Source organism: Talpa europaea, assembly GCF_964194135.1.
Source record: "Talpa europaea genome assembly, chromosome: 4".
Taxonomy (NCBI): Eukaryota; Metazoa; Chordata; class Mammalia; order Eulipotyphla; family Talpidae; genus Talpa; species Talpa europaea.
Window position 1 is genome coordinate 104,419,842 of NC_140070.1, and position 26,150 is coordinate 104,445,991.

The following is a 26,150-nucleotide window of genomic DNA, read 5'->3' on the forward strand; positions in this document are numbered from 1 at the left end:
TCTGAAAGGAGGTTTTGTTTTCTTTCATGGCTTTACCCCCAGTAGTTTTAAGTGACTGATATATGGTGGTGCACATCTGTGGGTCATGTAACATGCACCCTGGTTCAAATAACTACAATCTGGGAAATAGGAAATTAAGGAATAGATCCTCAGGAAATACATTACCAATATTTATATAAAAATGTGATTTAACCAAAGTCTATTTTGACTTATAAAATAAGTGCATAGGTTTAATAAACTGAAAAAGAACCCTCACTACCAAGACATAAACTTACTTCCAAACTGAGATGTTGACCTTCACTTTTTTTTCTTTCACTCTTAGGAGTATTGGTTGAAGTTCAAGTATTTACATAAACTTTGCTACTTAATAAGTTATATAACAACATCTTGATTCACTTAGTCTGGTTATTTCCTGGTTTTCAAGATGGTCACTGTCATTTCATCTGACCTTGATTTCATGAGTAGTTTGCCTTCTCTTAGCTTCCTGAAATGTGCCTTTTTACACCCTGACTCTCATGATGGAAGGACAAGACAATTAGATCCATCCATTCATTCCCACCTGCGCTGTCTATAAGCAATCAGCATGGTTCAGCAACCTTTTTTTTTTTTTAGGTTGACATACACTTTGAACTCAAGTTACATCCTAAAGTAAATACAGAGGAGGAAAATATATGTTATTCATGCTTTGTGTCATCGCAAATCTCTTAATAGAATAGGCTGAGAACCCTTTATTGAAAAGATTCTTTGGTCCAGTTTGGGTTCATGGCAAAACGTATCAGTGTCTGCCTTTGGTGTGGGCATGGGGAAAGACATCCATCCCAGATTTAAGGGCGGCTAGGACCCTGTCCTTTAGAGAACTAGTATTCAAATGGGGGAAATACTGTTCATCTCAGGAACAAGAGAGGGAGACAAAAATGAAAAGAAAATCAAACACGAGTGTAAATACTCAAACACTAAACTTCCCAACAGGTGCAGTTAACTAGAGGGGAGGCTGAGTTATTTTTAAGAGCTGGGAGAAGGCAGAATGCCCTGAGTCAGATGGGGTTAATCTACCAAAGGCTTCTGAGACAGTACATTTTGAGTTGCATTGGAAGGTAGCCAGGAGACCTGGTGTGAAGTTGGAAGGGTGGTCCAAATTAAAAGGAATGCAGGTTTCTGGATGCCTTTCGACTGTGTATGCCAAAGTCTCAGCTCCCCAGAGTGACCATGCCTGACCTCTGACCTCCCCACAGTGAGGACGTGTGCAAACGTGGCTTCACCGTCATCATCGACATGCGGGGCTCCAAGTGGGACCTCATTAAGCCGCTCCTTAAGACGCTGCAGGAAGCCTTTCCAGCCGAGATCCATGTGGCCCTCATCATCAAACCTGACAACTTCTGGCAGAAGCAGAAGACCAACTTTGGCAGCTCCAAATTCATCTTTGAGGTGAGCCAGACCTCTCTCAGCACCTCCCCTCTCTTTCCCTTCTGCCATCCGCACATTTCTCACTTCCACGTCTCCGTTTACTCTGTGATACCCAACATGACAGGGGCTGATACTTCAGCATTCCTTGGCTATTGTGGCCTTTCTTAGAGTCTGGGGCGGAATGAGAGAATTGAGAGATTCCCAAATGCGAGGTGTCATTGGACACTCCTATTTACTATTGCTGAGTGTGTAAATTGGGGCAGTATTAACTGGAAACACTGTGATTTGGGTCAAATGTCTTAAAATAGTTTATATCCCTTTTTCTAGTAAATCTTCTAGGAAAATATTTTAATGTAAAACTTAAACAAAACAAAAAGATGAAAGCTATATGAACAAAAATGTCTCCCAGGATATTCATTATAGTGTATTTGCAGTAAAACACATGTATGTATACACACCAAACACACACACACACACACACACACACACACAGAGATTGGAGCCTGTGTATTAGCTTAAGTTTGGTAACATTAATACACAAATGCTATAAAGTCATTAAAAATCATATTTAGAAAAACAATGTCATTGAAAAATGCTCATGAAATATATTGTTTTTAAAAAAGGTGGATTATTTTAAGCGTAGGTATAGAGAAGATCAAGAGGCAATTGAAATTCTGGCCACAAGGGATGGCTGGATTATGAGTGATTTTTATTTTCATATTTTTCTATTTTTTTTTTTTTTGAGAGTTGCTTTTATATTCAGGGAAAACAAGTAATTTTTCAAACTAGAATTTTCCAGAGGGCATGTGTGTCCCCTGAGAACTTTTAATGATGACGCATGAGATTAAATGAGTGATTTAAGAATCTTTGTTCTAACCAAATACCCTTTCTTGGAATTCTGGTCCTCATGTGTAAGAGGGTGAAACTTGGTGTGTGTGTGTGTGTGTGTGTGTGTGTGTGTGTGTGTGTGTGTGTGTACATTGGAAAATGGAGCTGCTCTTAATCTTGCAGTCACTTCCTGACTCTTGTGCCCCAGGGGCTGGGAGCACCTGTGTGTGTTTTGAGGGGGTTGGCCCCAGCAGGCTGTCATTTGATCACAACAACCTCACTGAAGTAGTTTTCACTCTTGTAAATAACATCAGAAATTTCTCTTGGTATACAAACAGTTAACTCTCATAGTCTCCCAGCACCCCTACCCAATGATACCAGTCCTGTAGGGAAATGCTTTTTGTATTTTTGGTTTGTTTATACAGAGATGGTGACAACAAGCCTATAAGCTTAGGTTTAGAAACCTGAAGAGACTGAAAATAATCTTTCAAAAAGTCTGGAACTTTTGCTTCAGTGTAGCTGCCTAGCACTTTTTATCTCCCTGCACCCCACTTCTCCCTGAGTAGAGCAAGCTTGTCTCTGTCTCTTAAACAAGAAGTACAAGAAAGATAGTTGAGGCCCTCTCACTCAGCCCTGGGTCTGTGCATTGCACCACTGAGAAGGGCACTCCCTGAACTGGAGACCTTGCATGGAGCTGAGGCAGGAAGATCTACTCAGAACCCTATAGCTCTATTACTGACCTTACTCCCATATGGTAATATCCTGGATCATGGGCCTGGTTTTATTTTATTTTATTTTTAAAGATTTATTTTTATTTATTTATGCATACTGGGGTATAGGCCAGAGGTGCAGGGGGTGACAGGGCCCACCAGATATAGAGCGGGGAGCAGAGCAGGCAGATCCACTGAAATACACTGCTGAGGGGTGCAGTAGGCGAGTCAGGAGAGGTCTGCTGTACCATGTGGGTTAGCTCCCTGGCTGGGGATCAAACTCATGCAGCAGTGACTGGTGATAGCTTGATAGCACTGGTGGTATGGGGGGTTAGAGTTAACCCCCCATGGGGTTAGAGTTAACCCCTATACCACCAGGGATGGGCCTGGTTTTAAAGCTTTGCTGACCTGGACCCCCAGGCACTTATCTGTTAGTCTTCCCACTTTTCCTTTCAGCAGCTGAAGCCTTGTTGTCATTGACTTCCAGGAGGAAAGGAGAAAGATGAGGGAGCAGAAACATAAAGGCAGTCTTTCCTTGAATGGCAAATGGTGGGCAAGTGGAGAAGCTTTTTGAGCAAGTCAGCCAGGCTGTTAAAACTCCTGACCCTGGCTGGTTTGTGGCTTTTGACAAATGGGCCTCTCCCCTCCCATTCACCCTTTCCTACACATGGTGTGTTCCTTATTGTGTGGCCTTATCTTGACCTTTCCCCTCGACTGTCTTTCTTTGTGCCTTCTATGCCCGGATGTGCACTCCCCTGCCTTCCCCCATCACGGAGTCTTACTCTATGTTTCTAACCCTCCCAGACGAGCATGGTGTCCGTGGAGGGCCTCACAAAGCTGGTGGACCCCTCCCAGCTGACGGAGGAGTTCGACGGCTCCCTGGACTACAACCACGAGGAGTGGATCGAGCTGAGGCTCTCCCTGGAGGAGTTCTTCAACAGCGCGGTGCACCTGCTCTCTCGCCTCGAGGACCTGCAGGAGATGCTTGCCCGGAAGGAGTTCCCCGTGGACGTGGAGGGCTCTCGGCGGCTCATCGATGAGCACACGCAGCTCAAGAAGAAGGTGCTGAAGGCTCCTGTGGAGGAGCTGGACCGCGAGGGGCAGCGGCTGCTGCAGTGCATCCGCTGCAGTGATGGCTTCTCAGGGCGCAACTGCATCCCAGGCAGCGCCGACTTCCAGAGCCTGGTGCCCAAGATCACCAGCCTGCTGGACAAGCTGCACTCTACCCGGCAGCACCTGCACCAGATGTGGCACGTGCGCAAGCTCAAGCTGGACCAGTGCTTCCAGCTACGACTGTTTGAGCAGGATGCTGAGAAGGTAGGAGGAGGCAGCCAGACCTGAGCAGTGGTGGGCTGGGGATAGACCTTTTTCAGAAACTGGTAGAGGATCCTGCTCCAACTTACTGATGAATGATAATGCACTTCTGAAAAGCTTTCTAAAAATGTGGTTGTTGGTTTTATCTGATGTGTTTATCTCAGTTTTGCATTTGGCCATGAGTAACTGACTTTTTAACCTCCCTTTGTAAAGTCTTTATTATCAGGCACTGTTCTAAGCACTATGTAAATTAATTCATTTGCAATTTCTCAAAATTCGTATGGAGCAGGTGTATTATCATGATCCCATTTTAGAGATGAGGAATCAGAGAGACTAGATAACTTGACCAAACTTGGAAGAGCAGTGTGGCTGCAGAGTCCACACTTTTACTCACTGTTGGACACTGTTCTCTGGACATGCAGTGAGTGGTCCAGCCTGTTCAGCAATGAAACCTATGCTGTTAGCAGCCACAATAGCTCAGCTTAGTGATTACTGACTGCCAACAAAGCAATTTAATACACAGATTTGTTTAATCTGGGCGGCTTAATCGGTCCTTTGAGGTGGATGGTGGTGTCTCTGTTGATGTGCAGGGCCACAAGCAAGTGCTCCTGGATTTGGGGCTACAATGGCGACTTGGGAACCTGCTCTCTTTCATTTACAATCCAAGACTCTTCCTACCATACTACTTCTTTCCTCAGCTTCTGAGTAGTTTCTCAAACAAGACTCCTTTTTTTTCCAGCACTGAATTTTCTAAGCTTTCCCCTTATCAGGGAAGATGTGAGGAAATAAAAATGAAAAATTATACATATACATAGTGCCTCTTTGCTGAGGACACAAAAATATCTTCTCTAGATGCTCTTCAAGTTAAAGGAAAGAATACTATTATGTGTGCTTTAGGAAGAGTGAATTGACTGTTCTATCAATTTTCTGAAAATAACTTATATTTAAATGTATAATACCACTCTTACAAATACTGTGACATCTCTTAGTAACCTGTGAGTTTTACAGACAGCCTTTGATATGATGGTTTTGTGTCTTTTAAGAGCCATACTTAAATGTCTCTGGGTATTTGTAAGTTATGGAATCATGATATAAAACTAGATAATTATGATCCCAATTTACGAGAGTGCCAATGTAGGTAGAACTGGAAAAAAAAAGTCCCCCACAGTGATAATAGTTTTTATTTCTAAGAGCCAGGTAAATCTAAAGGATTGATTTAATTTATATACATTTCCAGTGTTTTCCAATATTATCTAATTTATAATCAGAAGAGCTCTTTCTCTCTTTATATCTACATATATATACACACACGCATATATAAATAATATGCAGCCCTCTTCTACACCAGAATTTTTGAACATCATTTGTGAGTTTTTGAAAAAGACATGTAAAGTGTTTTAGCTCAACTTGAGGGGTTTCAAGTTTACCCCTGACCTTCCTGAGGACTCTGCTGTGTCTGGGCAGCTTGGGTTTGATCCTGGTCTAGTTGCTCTGGAAGGGGCCATTTGGACTACAGAATCCCACCACTACTCACCAAGTGATGAGAGATCAGGTCAGGATTCAGATGGTCTGTGAAGCCAGGGGCAGGTATTTTTGCTTCTGTGACTAGAATTGGAAAGGTCTAGAACATCATCTTTTTCTTAGGGTCTTTTCTATTCTAGGGCAGGGAATCTGTTTGCAGCCAGACCTGGGTACCTATTTTAGTAAGCCAGGGACAGAAGGGGATATGGGGGACTTAAATCTTCCTAGACATGCTAGAGTTTGAGGCACCTCCTATATCTCTGAAGCTCAAGGGTGTGAGAAGACTACACAGGTCACAGATCATGTTTGACTCAAAAACAAAATAATAGCCCTCCCACCACTCTGCAACTAGGACCTGCTTCACAATCCCACTGAACACTACCAGTATCCTTTGTGTCCATGCCCTGATGACTGAGGAAAAACTCATACCTCACGTTCTAATGTTCATTTGACAGCAGAGACTCCTAACCTTTCTCTGCTGTGGACCCCTCATTCGGTGAAGACTATCATCCCCTTCTCAGAATATTTGTAAATGTACAAAGTTTACATATATGTACACGTATGCACATATACATACATAAGTATGTATTAGATGTATACTTGGAAACAATTGAAATACAATTATATTAAATTTAAAAATATAGTAGCAAAATGTACTTCTTTAATACATATTAAATAATGAAATCTACTAGAAGTACCACTAATTGGAAGTGCTGATAAGCACACATATTTCAAGACAATGACCCTCATGTAGTATGTGATGTCTACTGATGTGAGAGGCACAACTTTTGCTAACATTAATGTAGTTTGTCGTGTATGTTCATAATAGAAGAGAATATTACATTTCAGTTAGAGGTTGATTAAAATAAAAGCATACTTTATTTTTCCCTCTCCAAGTATATGATCCCTGAATTTCTATGCATGGACACTTAAGGATCCATTTTTCCATGATGTGTTCATAAAAAGCAGCGTGTGTGTGTGCGCGCGTGTGTGCAGAGGAATGGAGGAAGGGGGAAAGATATCAAAACCAAAACAGAGGAAATAAAAGGATGATGGGAAGAGGGAAGCTCAGGAATATTTTGATTTGAGTCAGTGGTGAAAATGCTGCTCAGGCTTGACCCAGCTGCCACAGAAAATGTGCTGGGTGTGGGGCGGGAGAGAAACAGTCCTTTTAAGTTGCTTCAAGATTAATTTAAAATATCTGTGCAGAACTAAGTACCTCAGCCCTTGACTTATTTGGCATTTTTGAGAGGGAACAAGGAAAGCTGGGGGTGAGGGTTGTGTGTGTGGATCTACATCTAAACAAGGCTGTGAGGAAATAGTTCCTGTGTGAGCCATGTCCTAGGCTCCTTTGTGGGAGGCTCCTTGGAGACCTCTAATTCCACGTCTGGGAAGCTCTTGGCAATCAAAGGAGTCTCTGATCACTCAGCTTCTATTTTGTAAAAGGAGTGGGTGCAAAGTCTCCCCTCTGACCCAGTGGGGTCACAGCTTATTTCTCAGGGATCCCTTACCAGCTGACCATGGGGAGTGAAACCACCTTTCACCACCTTCCCCTGATCCCTGTGTTCCTTATCTTGGTGGTGATGAGGAGGGCGCCATCTCTCTCCCAATTCAATTTTTAGGGAGGTGAAGTTCTATTTGACAGTAATTCATAAAGCAGGCCACCTATTAATTTAATAAATGTCTTTTGAACAGCCTGTCTTGTGTCCAGAGCAAGACATTTAGATATAGACAAGTAGGCCAGAATTTCTGTCCTGGAGCAATAAGGCATCTAATAAAGGAGGTGGACACACAAACTCCCATTTATTATTATTTATGTTTGCTTTTTGCACCCCACTGTCCTAGGTACAATATCTATGCTTGGGGAGTTTTCAGACAAGAGGGAATATTGCAACCCAAATGTCAGGAAAACCTTAATGAGCAATTTGTAGGAGAATGGGTAATTTAGAGGTGATTCAAGTAACACAGAATGCTTGTTGTTTGCAAATAGGACCAAAACTGATTTTTGTAAGTTGATTTTTAACCTGTCACCTCACTGTACTAATTTATTGTTTCTAATGGTTTTGTGTGTGCAATGTCTTTAGGGTTTTCTATGTATATTATCATGTCATCTGCAAATAGTGATATTTTAAACTTTTCTTCCCCCATTTAGAGTCCTTTTATATATTTCTCTTGCCTAATTGCTCTAGTTAGGACTTCCACTATTAGTTGAATAGTAGTAGTGAAAGGACTTCTTTGTCATGTACCTGGTCTTAGAGAAACAGCTTTCAGTTTTTCATTACTGAGTATGTTAAGTATAGGTATGTATGACCTTTATTATGTTGAGGTATGTATCATCTGTCCCCATTTTTTGGAAGTTATTTATCCTAAATGAATGTTAAATCTTATCAATTGCATTTTCAGCATCTGTTGATCATGTTTTTTGTCTTTCCTTTTGTTGATATGGTAAATATTATTAATTGCTTTTTAGATGTTGAGCCATACTAGAATAAATCCCTCTTGGTCATGACCTTTGAGCCTTTAAATGTAATATTGAATTCAGTTTGCTAAGATTTTATGGAGGATCATTGCATCTATGTTCATCAGGGGTATTGATCTATAATTTTCTTTTTGTGATGTTTTTTCTCCCTTTGGTATCGGTATAATGTTGCCTCATACAATGTGTTTTTAAACATTCCCTCTCCCTTATTTCTTTAGAAAAGTTTGACAAGGACAGGTATTAGTTGATCTTTGGAAGTTGGAGCAACTTACTAATGAAACCATATGGTCTTGGACTTTTGTTTTTTGGGAGAACTTTGATTATTGTTTCAATATCCTTGTTTGTAATTGATCTGCTTAGTTTTTTTTTAAGATTTATTTTGTATTTATACAAGAGCTGGGGTACAGGCCAGAGGCGCGGGAGGGTGAGAGGATTCACAAGAGACAGAGTGTGGAGCAGCACAGGCAGACAGACTGAAAGCACTGCTGAGGGGAGCAGCAGGCATGGCAGGAGAGGTCTGCTGCGCCATGTGGGAATCTCCCTGGCAGGCCAGGAATGGACTCACGCTGCAGAGGCTGTGGACAGCTTCACAGCACTGTGCTCAACATGCTGCAGCCACAGGGGAGGCCCTGATCTGCTTAGTTTTTCTATTTCTTTCTGATTCAGTGTCGGAGGGTATATTTTTCTTTTTTTAAAAAAAGATTTATTTATTTATGCATACAAGAACTGGGATACAGGCCAGAGGTGCAGGGACTGAGAGCATTCGCTAGAGACATAGTGGGGAGCATAACAGGCAGACGGACTGAAAGCACTGCTGAGGGGAGCAGCGGGCGAGACAGAAGAGGTCTGCTGCGCCTTGTGGGTCGCTCCCTGGCCAGCCAGGGATTGAACTTGTGCAGCAGAGGCCACAGACAGCTTAATAGTACTGTCCCTAACCCCTTGCTCCACCAGGGAGACCAAGAGGGTATATTTTTCTAAGAACTTGTCCATTTCTTCTAGGTTATTCAATTGGGCATATGTAATGGCATATATAATCTCTTATGATCTGTATTTTTGAGATGTCTGTTATAACTTCCCTTTCATTTCTGATTCTGTTGATTCTTCCTTTTTTTTTTTATTAGTAATTAGTAACCCTTGTTAGAGGATAGTCTATTTTCTTTATCTTTTCCAAAGAACCATATTTTGGTTTCATTGATCTTTTGGACTGTATTTTTGACTTCTGTTTCAGGTATCTTCCCTATATTTTATCATCTCCTCCTTCTGCTGGCTTTGCTTGTGTTTGTTCTTCTTTTTCTAGTTCCATAAGGTGTAAGTTTAGATTATTTACTTGAATTCTTTCTTGTTTCTTGATATGAAACCATTTAGCCATGTATTTCCCTCTTAGTTTCTCTTTTGTTGTGTCCCTTAGGTTTTGGTAGAGTCTGTCTTCATTTTTTATTATCTCCAAGTATTTTTAAAATTTATTCTTGGATTTCTCATGAACCCAGTAGCCATTTAGTAGTATGTTGTTCAGTCTTCACATATATGAGGTTTTTCTTGCTTTCTTTTTGTGGTGGTTTTGTAGATTGATAGTATTGTGATGAGAGAAAATACTTGATATAATTTCAGTTTTCATGAACCTAATGCTTTGTTTCATGACCTAACATGTTCTCTATCCTTGAGAATGTGCCTTCTGCATTTGAAAAGAATGTGTATATAGATTTGAGGGGTACAGTGTCCTATAAATATCTATTAATAGACATTGGTCTAATTCCTAATCTGTTCAAAATTAGGGTGTTGAAGTTCCCTACTACTATTGTGTTGCTGTCAATGTCTGCTTTCAGATTTGATAAAGTTGCTTTATGTATTTTGATGCTCCTTCATTTGGTACATATCTGTTGATGAGTGTTATGTCTTCCTGATGTGTTAATCTCTTAGTCATTATATAATGTGCCACTTCTGTCTCTTGCTGTATTTTTTTTTTAGCTAGAATTCTATTTTATTTGATATGAGTATGAATGTTCTACTTATTGGGGGTCCCACGTGCTTGTAGGAACTTTTTCCACTCATTTCCCTTGAGCCTGTGTTTATATTTGGAGCTCAAATGGGAATCCTAGAGACAGTAGAGAGGGTTTTGTTTTCTGGTCCAGCGAGCCCTCGTGCCTCTTGATTTGTGAGTTCAGTCTTTTTGTATTTAGGATGATTCTTGATATATGAGGCTTTTTTTTACTGTTATTGTGTATTTAGTTTTGTGGTTATATCTATCTTCTTGTTCTGTTTTCTGTGGATTTTCTTCTCTTTGGTTTAGATAGGAGAATTCCTATTAATGTTTCTTGAAGTAGAGAGATCTAATGTTGGTGAAGTAAGACCTTAAGTTTCTGTTTGGGGGGAAACTTTTAGTCTCTCTTGTATCTGAAGAAGAGTCTTATAGGATATAGTGTTCTTGACCGGCAATTTTTATCTTTAAGTGTTTTGAGTACATCATTCCATTATTTTCCTGCCCATAGGGTTTCCTCAGAAAAATCTGATGTGAGCCTGTTGGGAGTATCTTTATAAGTTACCTGCTTTTTCTCCCTAGATGCTTTCAATATTCTTTCTTTGTTCCAAACTCTTGGTAGTTTCATGACTATGTGTCATGAATCAGTGTGTATCAATACATTTAGATAACCAGGTGTTCTTTTAGCTTCAAGGACTTGTAGATATAGTTCCCCAGATTTGGCAACTTTTCCTCTGTTATTTCCTTAAATAAGTTCTCTGTTCCCATCGCTCTCTCTTCCCCTTCTGGAATACCCATTATCCTTATGTTGCCTTTCCTAATAGAGTCAGATAGTTCTTGAAGTGTTTCTTCATTTTTTTCTTCATATTTTCCTTTCTTCTTCCATCTGGACCTTTTGTGCATTATTATTTTGAAAGTCACTGATTTGATCCTCAATTTAGTCTATTCTGCTTACATAGCTTTCTTCACAGTTTGTTTTTAATCTCCATTATTGATGTTTTCATAACTGCAGCTCCATTGTTTTCTTATTTAAACATTTCTAATTTCAGTTCATTAATTTTATTTCTCATGACATTCATTTGTTTCTCTGAATTTTGTTTTATCTCTTTGTTTTCATAATTCTCTTGTATCACTGACTTGATTTTCTTACATTGCTTTGAAATTTTTTATCATGACAATTTCAAACTCTATAAAATAGAAAGATTAAATTTTCCAAATCTTTGTGGTTGGAATCTGGACAATTGTTCACTCCTTTAGATTTCCCTATTTTTCATTTGTAGTAATAACTTAGAGATTTAAACTACTTCTACCTTTCCAGAGGTGGCATTGTGGTTCTTATATTTTAGATGTTTGGCCTCTCCATGCTTTCCTAAGTCTGAGACTTGATCGTGCAACTTTTGAGTCAAGGGCCAGGGGAGTGAGATGGAGGGATCAAGCTGCTAGTGTGAATGCTCGGAGAGAATGGGGGTGATGACCAGACTCCTGTTTGTACCATTACCAATTGCCCTCCTCTCTGAGATTTCAGACCCAAGACTGATGTTAGAAGGTGCATCCAGTGAGCTTCAAAGGTCAGGACCACTTGGAAAGATTGGGGGAGGGGAATTGCAGCCCAACACACAGTTCTTATTCATTGCACCAAAGACCTGGCCCCTCTGGAAGCACCCCAATTCTCCTGCATGTATTTCCCTCAGTCATGGGTGTGTGCTTCCACACTCTAGCTCTGCCTTTCCCAGGGCTGCTGGCTGAGTGGTTGGCCAAATGGCAGCTTTGTAGTTTGTACTGCAGCCTCCTACCGCAAATCACAGCCTCCAGGTGCCTCTGATCATTCACATCTTGTTCAGTGAAGCATGATTCTCTTCCATGTCCCTTCTGCACAGTCTGCTTGGTCTCTGAGGTCCAAGAGGTTTTCCAGTTTCTCCCAAAGCCACAGGATTTTCTGGCTGCAGTACCCCACTTGTTGATCTACGTTATCTTTTAGGGAACAAAGCAAGGAAACTCTGATGCCATCTTGGTTCTGCCTGCTCCAAGTGGAGAAGCTAATTTTAAATGCCTTCCTGCATATTCATTGTTGCATGTAAAATTCTATTCACATCCTTTGGTGCTGTGTCTGTGCCGAAATAAAGTTGGGACTTTGAATTTGTCTAGAGGTGCTGCTTACCACATGTAAGATTCTGAGACCCAATTTTGTTCTCAGCAAAACAAAGATGAAGAATTTAGTCTAGCTCGGAGTCTTTCAACTTTTATCCTGCTTCCGCATTATATGGCTTTCACATTGTAAGGGCAGGAAGTGCACAGGGCAGGTTCTCTGATCCAGCAGACCGGGTAAAGGAGGAGAGAGTCCTGGAGCCCTCAGTGGCTTTTACAAGCTTTAATTGGGATTTACCAGGTACACGGCAGGCAGGGGTGCTGGGGGGCCGGGAGGCTGGCAGGCCTCCCGGGCCCCCAGCAAGTCTTCACTCTATCTGGGCTCTCTGGCGTTCTCTGCTGCTCTCCTCTCTCATGGTTCTCATCCTGCTTCTCTACTTCTCGTTCTCTGCCTTTGTTGGTGTCCCCGTGACACCACCTTTAAAAGCCCAGTCTTAGCCCAGGTGAATCCCATCTACATATGCCCACGCCTATTCCAGGTGCCTGCATCAGGCATGCATTTGGGACCACAGGGTTCCGTCATCTATCCTAATGGCAGGAGGGCAGAAAAGCCTATAGTTTTACCTTACCCTACACACATATAATATTCTCCCTTCATGAGAATGTCTTTCAACAGGAGAAGCATGGTGGCAGAGTGTGTATGGGTCATGGTAGTAGTGGCAGTGGCTGATAGTAGAGAGGAGATATGTATGTGGATGTCTCAGAATTTCTGCCTTTGAGATTTGTTGCACTAAGTAATATTTCAGCCCCTTTGTAGTGTAACAGTTCTAGAATAGTTTTTGCTTTCTTGGTATTCACCCCTGTATATCTACATTAGCTATTCTCTCTTCAGGGTTGTCACCTTGGGTGAGAATGGAAAATGAACTTTTCTCAGAAAGTAGAAACAATCTGTTGAGTTCTTTTCCTGATCAAAAAAAAACAACAACCAAAAAACAAAAGCACATGTTGCTATGCAGAGCTGTTATAAGAATTGATTGGAATGATGTGGAGGTACCCAGCACACTGCCTGGCCAAGCACAGCTGCTTCCTAAGGACACCTGCTGCCCTTCCATCTCCCGATATAGTTTTAAGTCATGATTTATTCTTTAGTCCCACGAAGGCCATGCAGAGGGTCACTGATGCTGTTTCCCAAATGAGCTTGCTCCAGATAATTTTCAATGATCTCTAATGGGACAAAATCAATAATTGATTTTTGAGAGAAGTTTGAGGTTTTGATGTAGGTTTATCATATTGTGTGGTCCTCTTGGGTAAGGCACAAGTACCTATGTCAAATGAGGGGCCTATCTGAGACATCAGAGTGGGGAGAGCCACCACAGGGAAAGGTGTCTGGAAAAGGAGTATCTTTCCTTGAAACAGTCACAGAGGAAAGTGATTCTTCCCAGGAGGGGTGCCCGCCCTTCCCCAAGCATCTTTTATAGCTGAGACACTTGTCACCTTCTGCTTCGCTTATGGCTGAGAGTTCGTTTTATTCATCTATGTGAACTTGGGTCCAGAAACACAGTCCATCCAAGAAAAAAATGTCTGTGCAAACAAATAATACTACTTTCGTGTTAATCATCATGACAAAATATTTATAGGATTCACTGGGTGAAGGACCTCATGGTAGGAGACTGGATACTGGACTAAAGGTTACATACGGTGTTTTTGCAGTTTGTATGTCCTGTTAACCACATTAGCAATACAGGACATTCCAGGATGCCCTGTCACTGGGAAAAGTATCCACTGCTGTTTCCTCCCCTCTCCTAAGGTATAAACAGTTCTGATCACTCTCGAGGGCCCATAGCCATTCCCAGAGTATCCTGCTGGGGCAGCGAGAACCAGTGGGGCCAGTGGTAGAGGAGCAGTGCGGCCTCTCCTTCCTGCTGGCCACTGCCTCTTCTCTTTGCCACCCCCAACTCCCCACATCCCTGGTGAGCAGCGAGCACGACTCCATAGTCATTTGTCAAACTGAAGTGCCATTGTAGCAATTCTAATATATAATATTGTTTTGAATGTCAGTTTCCAAAGTGTTCTTACATTTGTGACCTAAGAGATTTTCTGGTCCAGCCCTTCCTTTTACACAGAAAACTTTGACCTAGAGGAGAGATCCACCCAAGTCATACAGTCAGTGTTTCATCCTTTGGTCTCCCATTTATTAGTGTGGTTGGCAGGCCAGGTGGACATGAATATGAACATCATATTATGGGTGGGAAAGCTGAGACTTAGTGAGGTTGAGAGGTTTGCCTGGAATAGAGCCAGGTAGGCAGCATGGGAAGGTAGGCAGCATGGGAAGGTAGGCCTCACCCCTTTACACACACACACACACACACACACACACACACTTTGGGAGGTGCCTTGCCCTTCAGGAGATACCTAGGAGGTGGTTCAAGAGGGCAAGGCTCACGTCACATGTGCCCTTCACTGCTGTGGAAAGGGGACAAGCCCTGGACTGGCCTCCAGCATGCCTGCCAGTAAGTGTCTGTGATTCATTTGCCTGAGCCCTTCATATTGGGAAGGAGGCATCAAAGAGCTGTGACCTTGGGGGACAGCCAGAAGGGCAAGGTCTTTTTTGGGCAGTTTGCAGTTTCCTGCCTTTTTTTTTGAGAAAAGCTCCTGTACCCGCCCATTCCTCCCTTCCCCCTTCCCATTAGAACCTAAACCACTGTCCCTCCTACCCCCTGTTGACTGGACTCAGGGCAAGGAAGTGTGTCTGTATCCCGCCCCAGCACAGGACACTGTGTCCTGTATTATTTGCAGCCTGCTGGTCCTGGGAATCTCTACTTACTTTTTCTCATTTCCTCCCCTTGAACATTAGAAACATTAGATTCCAAAAATAATCCAAGTCACAATGTTCTGCAGGCTGCATATGAGAGTGAATGTTTTCTTCTAAAATTATTTTTCTCCTTATAGCCTTTCTCCCTTTCCTTTCTTCCCTCTCCTGCATTTCCAGCCCCTCTGTGTGCCGAGGTCATCAGGCCTCCACAAGGATTGTGGGTGTGGAGAGCAGAGCAGAGGAAGGACTGGGAGGAGCCCCAGGCATGGGAGGCTTGGCGTTCTCCCAGGTCTCTCGCTCGGGCTGGAAGGGACTGAGACCTGAAGCAAATAGTGTGCAAGTGTGGCCTGTGCTTATTAATGGACCCATAGAGCTGTGGACCTCATAGTGACCCCTGGGAACTGACAACTCAGACACTATGTTAACAGTGCTTTCCAGGATCTGGGTAGACATATTGATTCTGTCCACAGCAATTTAGGTGAGCTAGAAAATAAAATCCTGATTGGAAAGAGAAATTGTGTGAGGCTGGGGACTGGGGTTGGGGAATTTAGTGTGCATGGGGGAGAGGGTATGGAGGTATTCCAAAGATAAAACATCTCTGCTCTGCCCTAGAAGGGAAGTGGAAGAAACATCTTCAGTACGCTTTTTGTTTTTCTTTATTTTTTTTTAATTCTTTTTTTTCTTTTTAAGATTTATTTTATTTATACAAGAACTGGGGTATAGGCCAGATGTGCGGGAGGGTGAGAGGATTCACCAGAGACACAGCGGGGAACAGAACAGGCAGATGGACTGAAACACACTGCTGAGGGGAGCAGCAGGTGAGACAGGAGAGGTCTGCTGCGCCATGTGGGTTGCTTCGAGGCTGGCGGGGGTCGAACCGGTACTGCAGAGGCTGTGGACAGCTTCACAGCGCTGAGCTGAACCGCCTGCACCACCAGGGAGTCCCTCAAGTACCCTTTGTGAAAAGCAAAAACATCCAGGTATAATTTATAAAAAATAAACATAAATTTGAAAGTATAAATTGAGTGTCTGTTTAGAGTAGGGAGCTTTTTCAAGATTCCTTTCCAGGCACTTTAAAGAACACACTCCCCTCCCTTCCCTAAACCTCTGTCTTGCTCCTCAGTACCCCTTCTACCACCATTCCCATTTATGGCCCTTCTTTTCCTTGCCCTTGCACCTCTTCCCACCTGTACCTACCTCAACCCTTTCATATATCCATTCTCTCTGAACCGGTTGCTTCCTTTACCTCTTGGAGTCCTGCTTTCTTCCCCGGGCGAAGCTAAGGAAGAATACCCTGTGTGGTTCAGGTCTCTCATGGAGGGCAGGAAGAGCACAGCTGAAGAAAGACTGAGCAAAGATTTCAGGAAATCACAGAGACCCGGGTTTGCTATCTGCTTAGTCCTTTGCTTGCTGATCGGCTGTCTGTGGCCAGGGGACCCCCTCCAAGCAGTTTCTTTATCTGTAATACATGGATTTAAGCACATGACTTAGCATTGTTGTATGGATTAAAGAAATCATAAAAAAAGGATCCCAGTAAGTGGATATAAACTTGAGCTGGACCAAATAGAAGGATGAGGTTAGGAGTGGAGGAGAGGCATGGGGGACCTGGGAGGATGAGTGGGGGTGCCCACTTATCACAACAAGGATGCTGGAGCAGACAACGGGCAGCGTGTGGTAGCAGAGCATGGAGGTGAGGTAGGGACCTGGTGCTTGGAAAAACTAGGAAGGGATCCTAAGTGGGAAATGGTAAATGGGTATAAGACACAAGATCTGGGGCTAGCACAGGGAGGGGGAAGTGGAAGCATGTCAGCAGGTTGGCAAGATCTTAGAATCAGTGTTGTCGAAGGTAAGCCAATTAAATAAGTGCCAGGATTGTGCGAGGGCCAGGCAGTTGGAAGATGAGCACAGTCAGGCCTTACCACATTGGAGCAGAAAGTGCTAGCAAACAAATAGCTGCTGCATGAAGTAATAGCACTGAGGTTCTTACCACTACCACTGGAACCACATAGATGGGGAAGCATTCAGTCGAAGTCAGGGTACAGGAAGGGGAAGAACATGAACAAAGGCAACGTATCCCCAAAGTACAGAATGGGTTCTGGGAACATCTACTTCCAGTGTGGAGCTCAGGCTCCATGGGGACGAGTTCAGGAGGCTGGGGTCCATGCCATGCTGGAGACTAGGGGCTAATACGGTCAGAATGTAGTCCTGCCACTCCCTGAATAACCAGGAAACCCTATGAAAAGCTGGATTTCGATGAATGGTTCCAGCCCTGCCAGGACCATCTTAGGATGCTAGAATCTTTGAATCAGAGATTCCCGCCTCCCTCAACTGAGATTCATTCTTCCAGACTGTTGAGCATTACTGTGGTTGAGGAGGAGCAGTTTTGTTGGGCAGCCTGTTTCTTTATTAGACAGCCCCAGATGTTACAAACTCCTCTTGCCACCAGACCAAAATATGCCTTCTGGAGTTTCCACCCTGTGGTTCCAGCTCTGCCCTCTGGTCCCCAGAGGTGGTCTCTTTTTTTCTTCTGCAAGGCAGCCCTACAAAGATTTGGCATCCGCCCTCAGGGGTGTTACCAGTCCTTCTGCTCCAGATGAACGCCATCATTCATTTATCCCAAATTCATTTGATAGGGACGCTAGACTCTGTAATGTGGCTTTCTTGAGACCAGTTTTCCAAATATGAGACGGGATTGGCAGGAGCTTGCAGCTTTAGATTCCACTTCTAACAGTGTGCAAACTATTTTATGCATATAGTTGCATTTGCCTCTTGGAGCTCGAGTTAGTCAGCCTGAAAACGCCAAGGCATGCCGACCCAGAGAATTATCTTCTCTCATTCAGAGAGAGGCACTGTGTAATAGGTAAGTACATGAAGATGTCTTCTCACTTGCACACATATAGAGACTTTTCTAGCATGGAAGTGTTGAGTGAACATATTTCTGGTCTCCTGAGATAGGTGTTCCCAACTCAGTAGTATTCACTGTTCCTTAGGGAAAAGCCTCTCTCCAGGTTATCAAGTGTTCCCTGTGTCCATAGTTCTCCCTGATGTCATTTCCAGCAGACCCAAACCCTCATGGTCTTCTTATCTTGGAAAGAGTCAGGAGACCCATGATAAAACATGCAAAGGAACATTAATTACCTTGGGGGAAATTTGTCTCAATTGGAATCTCAGAAGTGTTCTCCCTCCATGCTCCCCATTTCATGTCTACCAAGAAGCCCCATGCTCTTGCTTTTTGGCTTACCTCCAGTCCCTCCTTACTGAGTCTTTTCTAGGATAACATACGCCTGACTGTGAGGACAATTACTAATGTGGTGAGAGAAAAGATGCCCTTTCTTGGTACCGAGGGAAAAGGGGTATTTGGTTTCCTCCATGCAGATTGGATGGGCTGACTGGGTCTGTCCTAGAAGATTTCCTGAGGAGCTGACCCTTGTCCTGAGGTGTCAGAGGAGGTGTGCACCAGGAGGGCCTGGGGAGTGAGACTTGGCTTGTTCACTTAGCTCCATCACCAGGACATTTTCTTTTGAGCTTGGCACAGGCCCACCTTCCCAGCCTTGGTTCATCCACACCCTCCCACTCTGGCGACTGAAGCTCTCCCCTTGCAGACGGTCCTGCTCACCTGCTGCTCTCCCTGCTGGAGGTGGTCTTTTTCTCCTCTGGCCACCTGTGGTAGCCCACGTCCATCCCTTTCAAGTTGACCCTGTTCCATTCCTTTTTGTATTGTAGCTTTATGCACAAACTCCTCATTCTCCCAATTATATTTTAAATTCCTGGAGGTCAGGGTCAGTGTATTAGATCACTCTGTGTTCCCCCAGAGTGTTCCCACACAGACAGTGCCAAATAGAGTGGACCATGGCTCAGTGTGTACTCACTAGGCTGACTGCTGGCACTACTTCTGTGAGCACTAATTCTGAGCTGGCACAAGAGCACCACCTACTGTTGAGTAGTTTCAAGGGCTGCTACTCCAATGTTTTCACTTTAAAAATGGGGTTTTAGCAAGTTTCATCTTGTGATGGAGATCTGGAGGCAGGGAAACGAGTTCTAGTCCTTTTATACTAATCTGAGTGTGAACAGATGAGGTCTGCGGTGGGAGTGGGGATAAAGGGGTAAACCCTAAACACTCTATAGGAAAAATAATGGAACCAGGGGACAGACTGAAGATCAGAGAGGAAAGAGAGCTAAGATAAACACAGCTTTCATGTTAGGAGGATGGCAGTAGGACCGGGGCAGAAAGAAATCCCAAAAACATTTCAGAAGAATGGATCACTCAGATTCAACTTTTTGCTTCTTTTAAGATAGAAAAGAGAGAAATGCAGTGAAGGTTACTAAAAACATTGCCATGATACTGCATTTCTACCCACTCTCAGAGACAGTGCCCTACATAAACACAGGAATTCACTGTAGTTCTCTGGATACGATTGCTAAAGCGACGGAGGATTTTGAAGAGTATTTGGGGTCTTTGTTCCATAAGTTCTTCCCTCACTCCTGTGGCGTGTGCTCTCCAGGTGGGCTCAGGACTCCGAAAAAAATGACCATGCATCTCCTGGGTGTGTCTGAACCTCCTGGGCATCGTCTCCTGTGGGGACGCTCAAGGGTTCATTGCTGAGAGTGCCGCTGGAAGAGAGGAGGAAGGGATCAAGGTGAATACTAGTCTGTCTTCCTCAGCTTGAGATCAAGCCCACCTAGCACAGACCCCTTCCAGCACAGTCCCGCTGCTTTTTTCTCTGAGGAACTCCCGCAGGGAGAGCCACCTCCTCCTTAATGCTGATGGAATTTTTCCCCAGATGTGCAAGTGATTGGCATAGCTGATTTTAGGATGCGTGGGAGGACTGAATGAGAACATCCAGCAGACCATTTTTTGCAGTAACAATAATAGTTACCATTTATTGAGTGCATCCTGTATGCCAGGAACAAGCATTAGCTCATCTAAATTAACTTGCCAAGGGCCAGATCTCAGTTTATGTCTAAATTTAGCTCTAGGATAAAGTTGGGCACTATTTTCTCAGCTTGGATTAAAAGGGGTTTGACCTCTTCATTTCTACATTTTTGGGAAGAAAGTGAAGCACATTCCCTATCTCCATTCCTGAAAATATTTTATCAGCATTTGTGGTTCAGATGGAAGGAATTTGGCCACTTGGAGTCAATATCCTGGGGCTGCCTGGACTGACTCCTGGCTTGGTTGGTCCTGTTTCTTGTCTGCTTGACTTGCTGGCTCCTGGATGACCATTCCTTCCCCACAGTGGGGTACTGTGTGTTGCCAGTGCTATAGAGAATTCACTCCTCTCAGGCAAAAAGACTGGAAAGTAACTGGAAAAAAAAAAAGGAACACAATAACAACAACAATCCCTTATTTAAAGTCTGAAAATATTTATACTAATAATGGACTTGGTGAGACTTCATTACATCACTTCACATGTGGCGGGGCAAGAGCAAGGAGAACAGCCTTTTACGGTCTAACATGAGTGTATATTTCTCTAGGCAGAGTTTACTTTCAAGTCAGTGTGTGATTTTAGCATGAAGTTTTAGAGACTGGATTTCTCTAATCAGAAAGCAACTGCTTTTTGTGACTCCCAGCTTTTTCTGAACCCTGAGGATGTGGAAGGAACTAGCTGCAGTCAGCATCTAATGTGTGTTGTGCATGTGCACAGCACCTTTCCTGTTTTGTCTTTAGCTCCTCCTTATATATATCTGCTTTGACCCAGACATTGAAGGGAAAAAAAGGAGGAGAAAAGAAGGAAGGATGGGGAGATGGAGAACTCTCAGTCAGTGCATAGTCCATAATGTGCTGACTGGTTTTGTTTTATGCCAGCAGGGCTGGCTTGGACTCCCCTTTGCAATGAAATGGATGCCAGTGTATCTGGAGGCCTCAGTGTAGACTCCCGGTTCAGAGTTAAAATCAATATTGACCTTATCAATTCCTTTTAGTGGTTCCCCCAATGAGTAGAATATGGCAAGAAGGGATGCTTGATGTGTTACAGAGGTGTGAAGATACTGGGGAAAACAGTTTTGGACCAGTCTTGTAGGCTCGAGGGGGATTCTTGAATGCCAGGCTAAGGACCTTCAATTTTGCACTTAGATATTAGCAATGGTTTTGATGAAGGAAATGACATGGTGAAAGCAGTGACCCTCGTAGCTTGGTAAGAGCAGATGACTTGGTATAAGGAAGACATTGGGGCCAGGGAGACCCCTGAGGATGTGATTGCAATCATCTAGGCATGAGGATTGGGTGTCAGTCGCAATGGATAGTAAAGGGCATATTTCAGAGTGATTTGAGGAAAGGAAGAACAGGATGGGCTCTGGGAGATAGGGTGAAGGGGTGGGAAGTCAGGAGAAGGTAATAGTTTTCATAGAAAAGACATAATAATTTGAGATGCTGGTGGAACATCAGGGAGATTTTTGTACTGAGGCCATAGGGAACACTTGACCAGGGAGAATCTAGGATTTTGTCCGTATTTGAGAATCAATTTGATAGCAGTTTGAAAGAAAGGACTTTGAAGTCACACACACCTAGATTTGTCTTCGTTATGCCACCCTGACTGCATGATCTTGGCCAAGTTATTTAATCTCTCTCTTTAACTAGAAAAATGTGTGTTGATGGTGTCTTTACCTCCCAGGGCTGTTTGAGGATTGAAATGATGTGTGTACACTCATTGTGCAGAGCTTGTTCGTGTTTATTCTGGTCAGCTCTCTGGGAAATTAAGGTTAGAGGGCATCCTGGAACAGAGGAAATTAGGTTTAGATGGACACTAGATTCTAAATTTATCTCTATCACTTACAAACTGTGATCTTAGGCAGTTACCTCACCTTTTTGTACTGAGTTTTCAGCATGTGTATAATGGATTGAATGGTACCTTCTTTGTAGCATTATTGTACGAACTAATGAAATAATCGTGGAGGTACTTGGCATAGGGCTTGGCACATAAAGTAGGAAATAGTAGTTGTATCATAGAAGTTGTGAGTCTGCATGGATTTTTCAAATGGACAGAGCCTGATGAATAAAAGGCAAAGAGCTGAGACTACTACCATCTTGAGATTTTTATCTTGAGACTATTATAGTCAAGGTGAGGGGGACCTGAAAGGCAGCAGTGACAGGGCACCCAGGGCACCCAAGTTTGGAGGAATCAGGTCAGAGTTGGGGAATTGTTGAGCTCTCATGATTAGAGTGCTCTGTTAATTTTTGGCTTGCTGCAAGGAGACATCATGTGACAAGGAAGAGAGTGCAAGTATGGGAAAGGGCTGATGGGCCTGAGAGAATTCAGTGTTGGGTAGAGACTTGTGAAAGCGGGAAGGAGAAGCTCATCCTGTGTGCCACCAGATGACCTGTCCCTGAGAAGGACTTGGCGTAGAGGGTCCAAAAGGTGGAGTTTCCGAAAGTAATGCCGTAGGTTCTGATGTGAGATCAAAGGGAGAAGTGGTGAGTTGAGGCGTTTAGGAGATGGTCGATTTTCATTGTGGATGCAGACTTGAGAAAGTTGTCAAAGTAGACCATATTACAAGGGTTAAGGAGGAAGCAGATAGAGGAAAAGCAGAGAAACAGAACACACTTGAGAATGCTTGGTGATGCTGGGAAGTGTAGACAGAGTGAAGCTTTGAGTGTTGTTGGAGGATATAGCAACAGGGTTGACAGCATCAACACTGGAACTAGACTTACTGTGTTTGAACCTCAGCTCTGCCACTTATTAGCTGTGTGGCTTTGAGAAAGCTAATTAATCCTTATGTGTCTTAGTTTCCCAGTCTGTAAAATGATATTGTGATATCAATATATATATCACAATATTGTGATATCACTGTAAAGTGATATTATTGGGGGTTAATGTTAGGGAGATAATTATGTGGTTATTATGAGTTAATATATGCAAATTGCTTAGAACAGTGCCTAGTACATACTGAGCATTCAACAAATGTTAGTTGCTGTTATTATTATTGTTGTTGCCATTATTATCATTGCTGTTTTTGACAGAAACTGAAAATGAGACAAGAGCTTGGTAAAAGGGGAAGGAAGAACATATAGTTTGGCACTGAAATATAGACAGAGCATCTACTTTTAGTCTTCTTAGAATACTAAACCTTCTGACTTACAAGACTACCAGAGCTACCTTGGACACTGATCTGCTCAGGACGATTTAAGAGGGGAGCCATGCAGGACAGTCTTGCAGCAGTTTAGCTCAGGTGCAAGGAAACAAATCCATGGTGCACAATAGCAGAAGCTGCCAGGATTTAAAAACTCCATTTCCCACAGGACGCAGCATTTCTTGCAAAAACTCCATCAGCACAGTTTCCAGGGTCCTTGCAATGGACTTGCCAGTTACAAGAATTACCATGTGGAGAAAGCCCAAGGTATGGTGTTCCCATCAGGCATGTGTAGTTGGAGAATCCTTCCAATTCAGAGACAGCTTACCAGTCACGGGGTGTTTTTACCATAGGCAGCACAATTGATAACCCGTTGGCACACATTATCTATATTTGTTTCCAGGGAAACAGACCTGGGATGTTAACTGAAGGTCAGATTATCATACAGAAGTAGAGAGGGTTTTGTTAACCCTTTGCTCATTGTGGGGTATTTACCTTTTTCAAAAAGAAACCCAGATTGTTCTAGATGTAAGCAGTGCATTAGGATGCTAGATCTGGGATTTAAGAATTAGAGAATTTGGGTATGGAGGGTATAAAAAGAATGAGTTAGGGAACAGATAGATGTCTATAGGTCAGAGATACAGTCCTGTCTGCAAAATTGTCTGGTGCTCTGGGTGGTTCCTGAAGCTGTAGTAGTGGGATCTCCCAAGTGACCAGGCTGAATCATCCTCAATAGAACAGCTGGATTTATGGTGGCAGATAGAACAGCTTCTCTTTCATACAATATGTAAAAGTATGCCAGCTAACGTGCCAAAGCATAAAGGGAAAGAGGCAGAGAGCCTGGAGCCCCCCTCTCCCTTAGTCAATCGGGCCCAAGTCCCAGCCACAGCCCCTCTGCAGACACCATCATAAAAATGGCCTCATAGAACCTTGCATTCCCTATGGCTTGCCAGCCTTGCAGGACACAGAAGAGGTGAGGTGTCAAACTTCTTCAGTGTGGAATTCTAGGAACCAGGAAACTTTATATTTTCTTTGTTTCCTCTATTTTGGAAAAGCAGGAAAGCTTAATCCTAGGAGAGTGGATAACTGAAAATCAGACTTGAAGAGTCTTATAGATCCTGGAACACATGGGATCTGTATCTTGCCCTGTTCACTCAAGAACATGTACCCCAGGTCAGAGGTCATGTGAAAGCAAAATTTACAGTGAGGAAATGTGCCTTAGGTTACCATATGGCAGAGCCTCTCTTCTGTCTAGGGCTCCTCAGCCAACTCATTTTAGGATCACGTCCCTGGCTCATGCTCACAAAGGACCTTGCTTTCTTTTCTTAATCAGCTGTTTGTCTGTACCCAGGATAAACTAATTCCAAGAGGAATGGCAGGAATTTTAATAGGAGTCTTTCTTGAATGGAAAACTGTTAAGAACCAAACTCACATGTGAGTTTCTAATGGTAGAAGAGCTGAGGTGAGCAGAGAGGATGGGGAAGGCGAGGTTGCATGTAAAGCTGAAGGGTTGGAAGTAAAGCAGTGAACTCCCTGGTCAGGCCATACTGGGAGGGCAGAGGCACCAGTGCCCTCAGGCATAACCCCAAGAGAGTGTACTGGTCTCAGCCCTGTGTGGGCAGAGGAGCCTTCCATGTGTGTTTCAAGGCAGAGGCAACAGGAGGATGCTTTGGTGTCTCTGGGCTGTGTCAGTGTAGCTTTTTGCCTTGTGGTCACTTTGGGGTGCAGCTCTAAGGAGGGTGAGCTGAGGATGTTTCTGTGTTCGAGCTATAGGTGTGATTCCTGTTAGCTCATGGTGATTTGGTCTAAGGTGAACCTACTGCAATTTTAACTCTGCGCCTTTCATCTGCATTGTGCCTTAAATGAAAATATTAGGGAAATATGTATATTGTGTATTATATGTATTTAAAAACCTATCAGGTGTATACAGCACTTAACAAAACATGAAAGCACCTTCTTATTTGATTCTCACTATTAACTTAGAAATAGTGTAAACTGTTATCTCCATTTTATAGATAAGGAAACTGAGAATCAGACCAATAACATAACATATTAACTTGTATAAACCTAAGTTTACATGGTAGAATCTGCATTGCTACCCAAGCTCCTGATTTGAATCCTTTATTCTTTGTATTGGAACACCCATAAAATTTAATTTTGGAATTGACTGCATACAACTTTTCCCAGATGCATCAAGGTCAGCCTTCAATAAGGTTATTAATGCTCTTTAGATCACAAGTTTTTATGGTTGGTCTCTTCATTGTACAACAGGGTACAGGATATACAGTGACATTGAAATTCATGTATTTAGGCAAAAAAAATTCATTGATTATCTTCTGTCCTCTTAACCCACTTGTCAAGCTGAACAACTTTAAAACCAATATAATCTGTAATTACAAACAGTATAAAATACTAACAGTAGGTGGTAAAGTGGTTTGAAAGTTAAAATAAAACAGATGCCATTGTTAAATTTGGCAAATGAAGGAAAATAAGTAATAACAACATTTTAGCTATCCCTTCTTTAAAAGAAAAGGGGGAAAAGGTTTCTATTTATTTTTCTAATTTGCATTTAAATAGATTCTTTTATCATTTATTACTTACTAAGAACCAGAATTTCATATTTTCACTAATTTGTAGGAAGTATATAAGAAAAACTACTTGGTTTAATTAAAAACAAAAAGCAAGAAGGAATAAAGATCCAAGTAGCTTACTTGCAGCATTTTTCTTATTGTTGGGCAAAACTATCTTAGTTTCTAAACAGAGAAATAAAATTTCATTATTTGGACATGCACATTTCCTTTTGGAGTTTTGTTGTTTTATTACAGCTGTTGAGCCTGGCTGTTTTGGCTTCTCAAAGAGGACAAATCAAGATGTTTGAAATCCTATGGAGATATTTTCTTTAGTTTTTTTTCTTTCTTTCTTTAGATCTTTGGATGAGTCTAGTTCAGATGTCTT

The 26,150-nt window shown here is 42.7% G+C and overlaps 1 protein-coding gene across 11 annotated transcripts in view; it reads left to right on the plus strand.

Moving 5' to 3' along the window:
- Positions 1-26,150, plus strand: part of KALRN (kalirin RhoGEF kinase) — a gene marked incomplete at both ends in the record, with an annotated part of 649,897 nt that overhangs the window by 216,979 nt on the left and 406,768 nt on the right. For all 11 annotated transcript variants that reach the window (XM_084231955.1, XM_084231959.1, XM_084231961.1 and 8 more), the window contains 2 exons: positions 1,233-1,425; positions 3,747-4,259. In XM_084231955.1, coding sequence (XP_084088081.1) covers positions 1,233-1,425; positions 3,747-4,259 — 706 coding nt within the window. The remainder of the gene's footprint in view (positions 1-1,232; positions 1,426-3,746; positions 4,260-26,150) is intronic.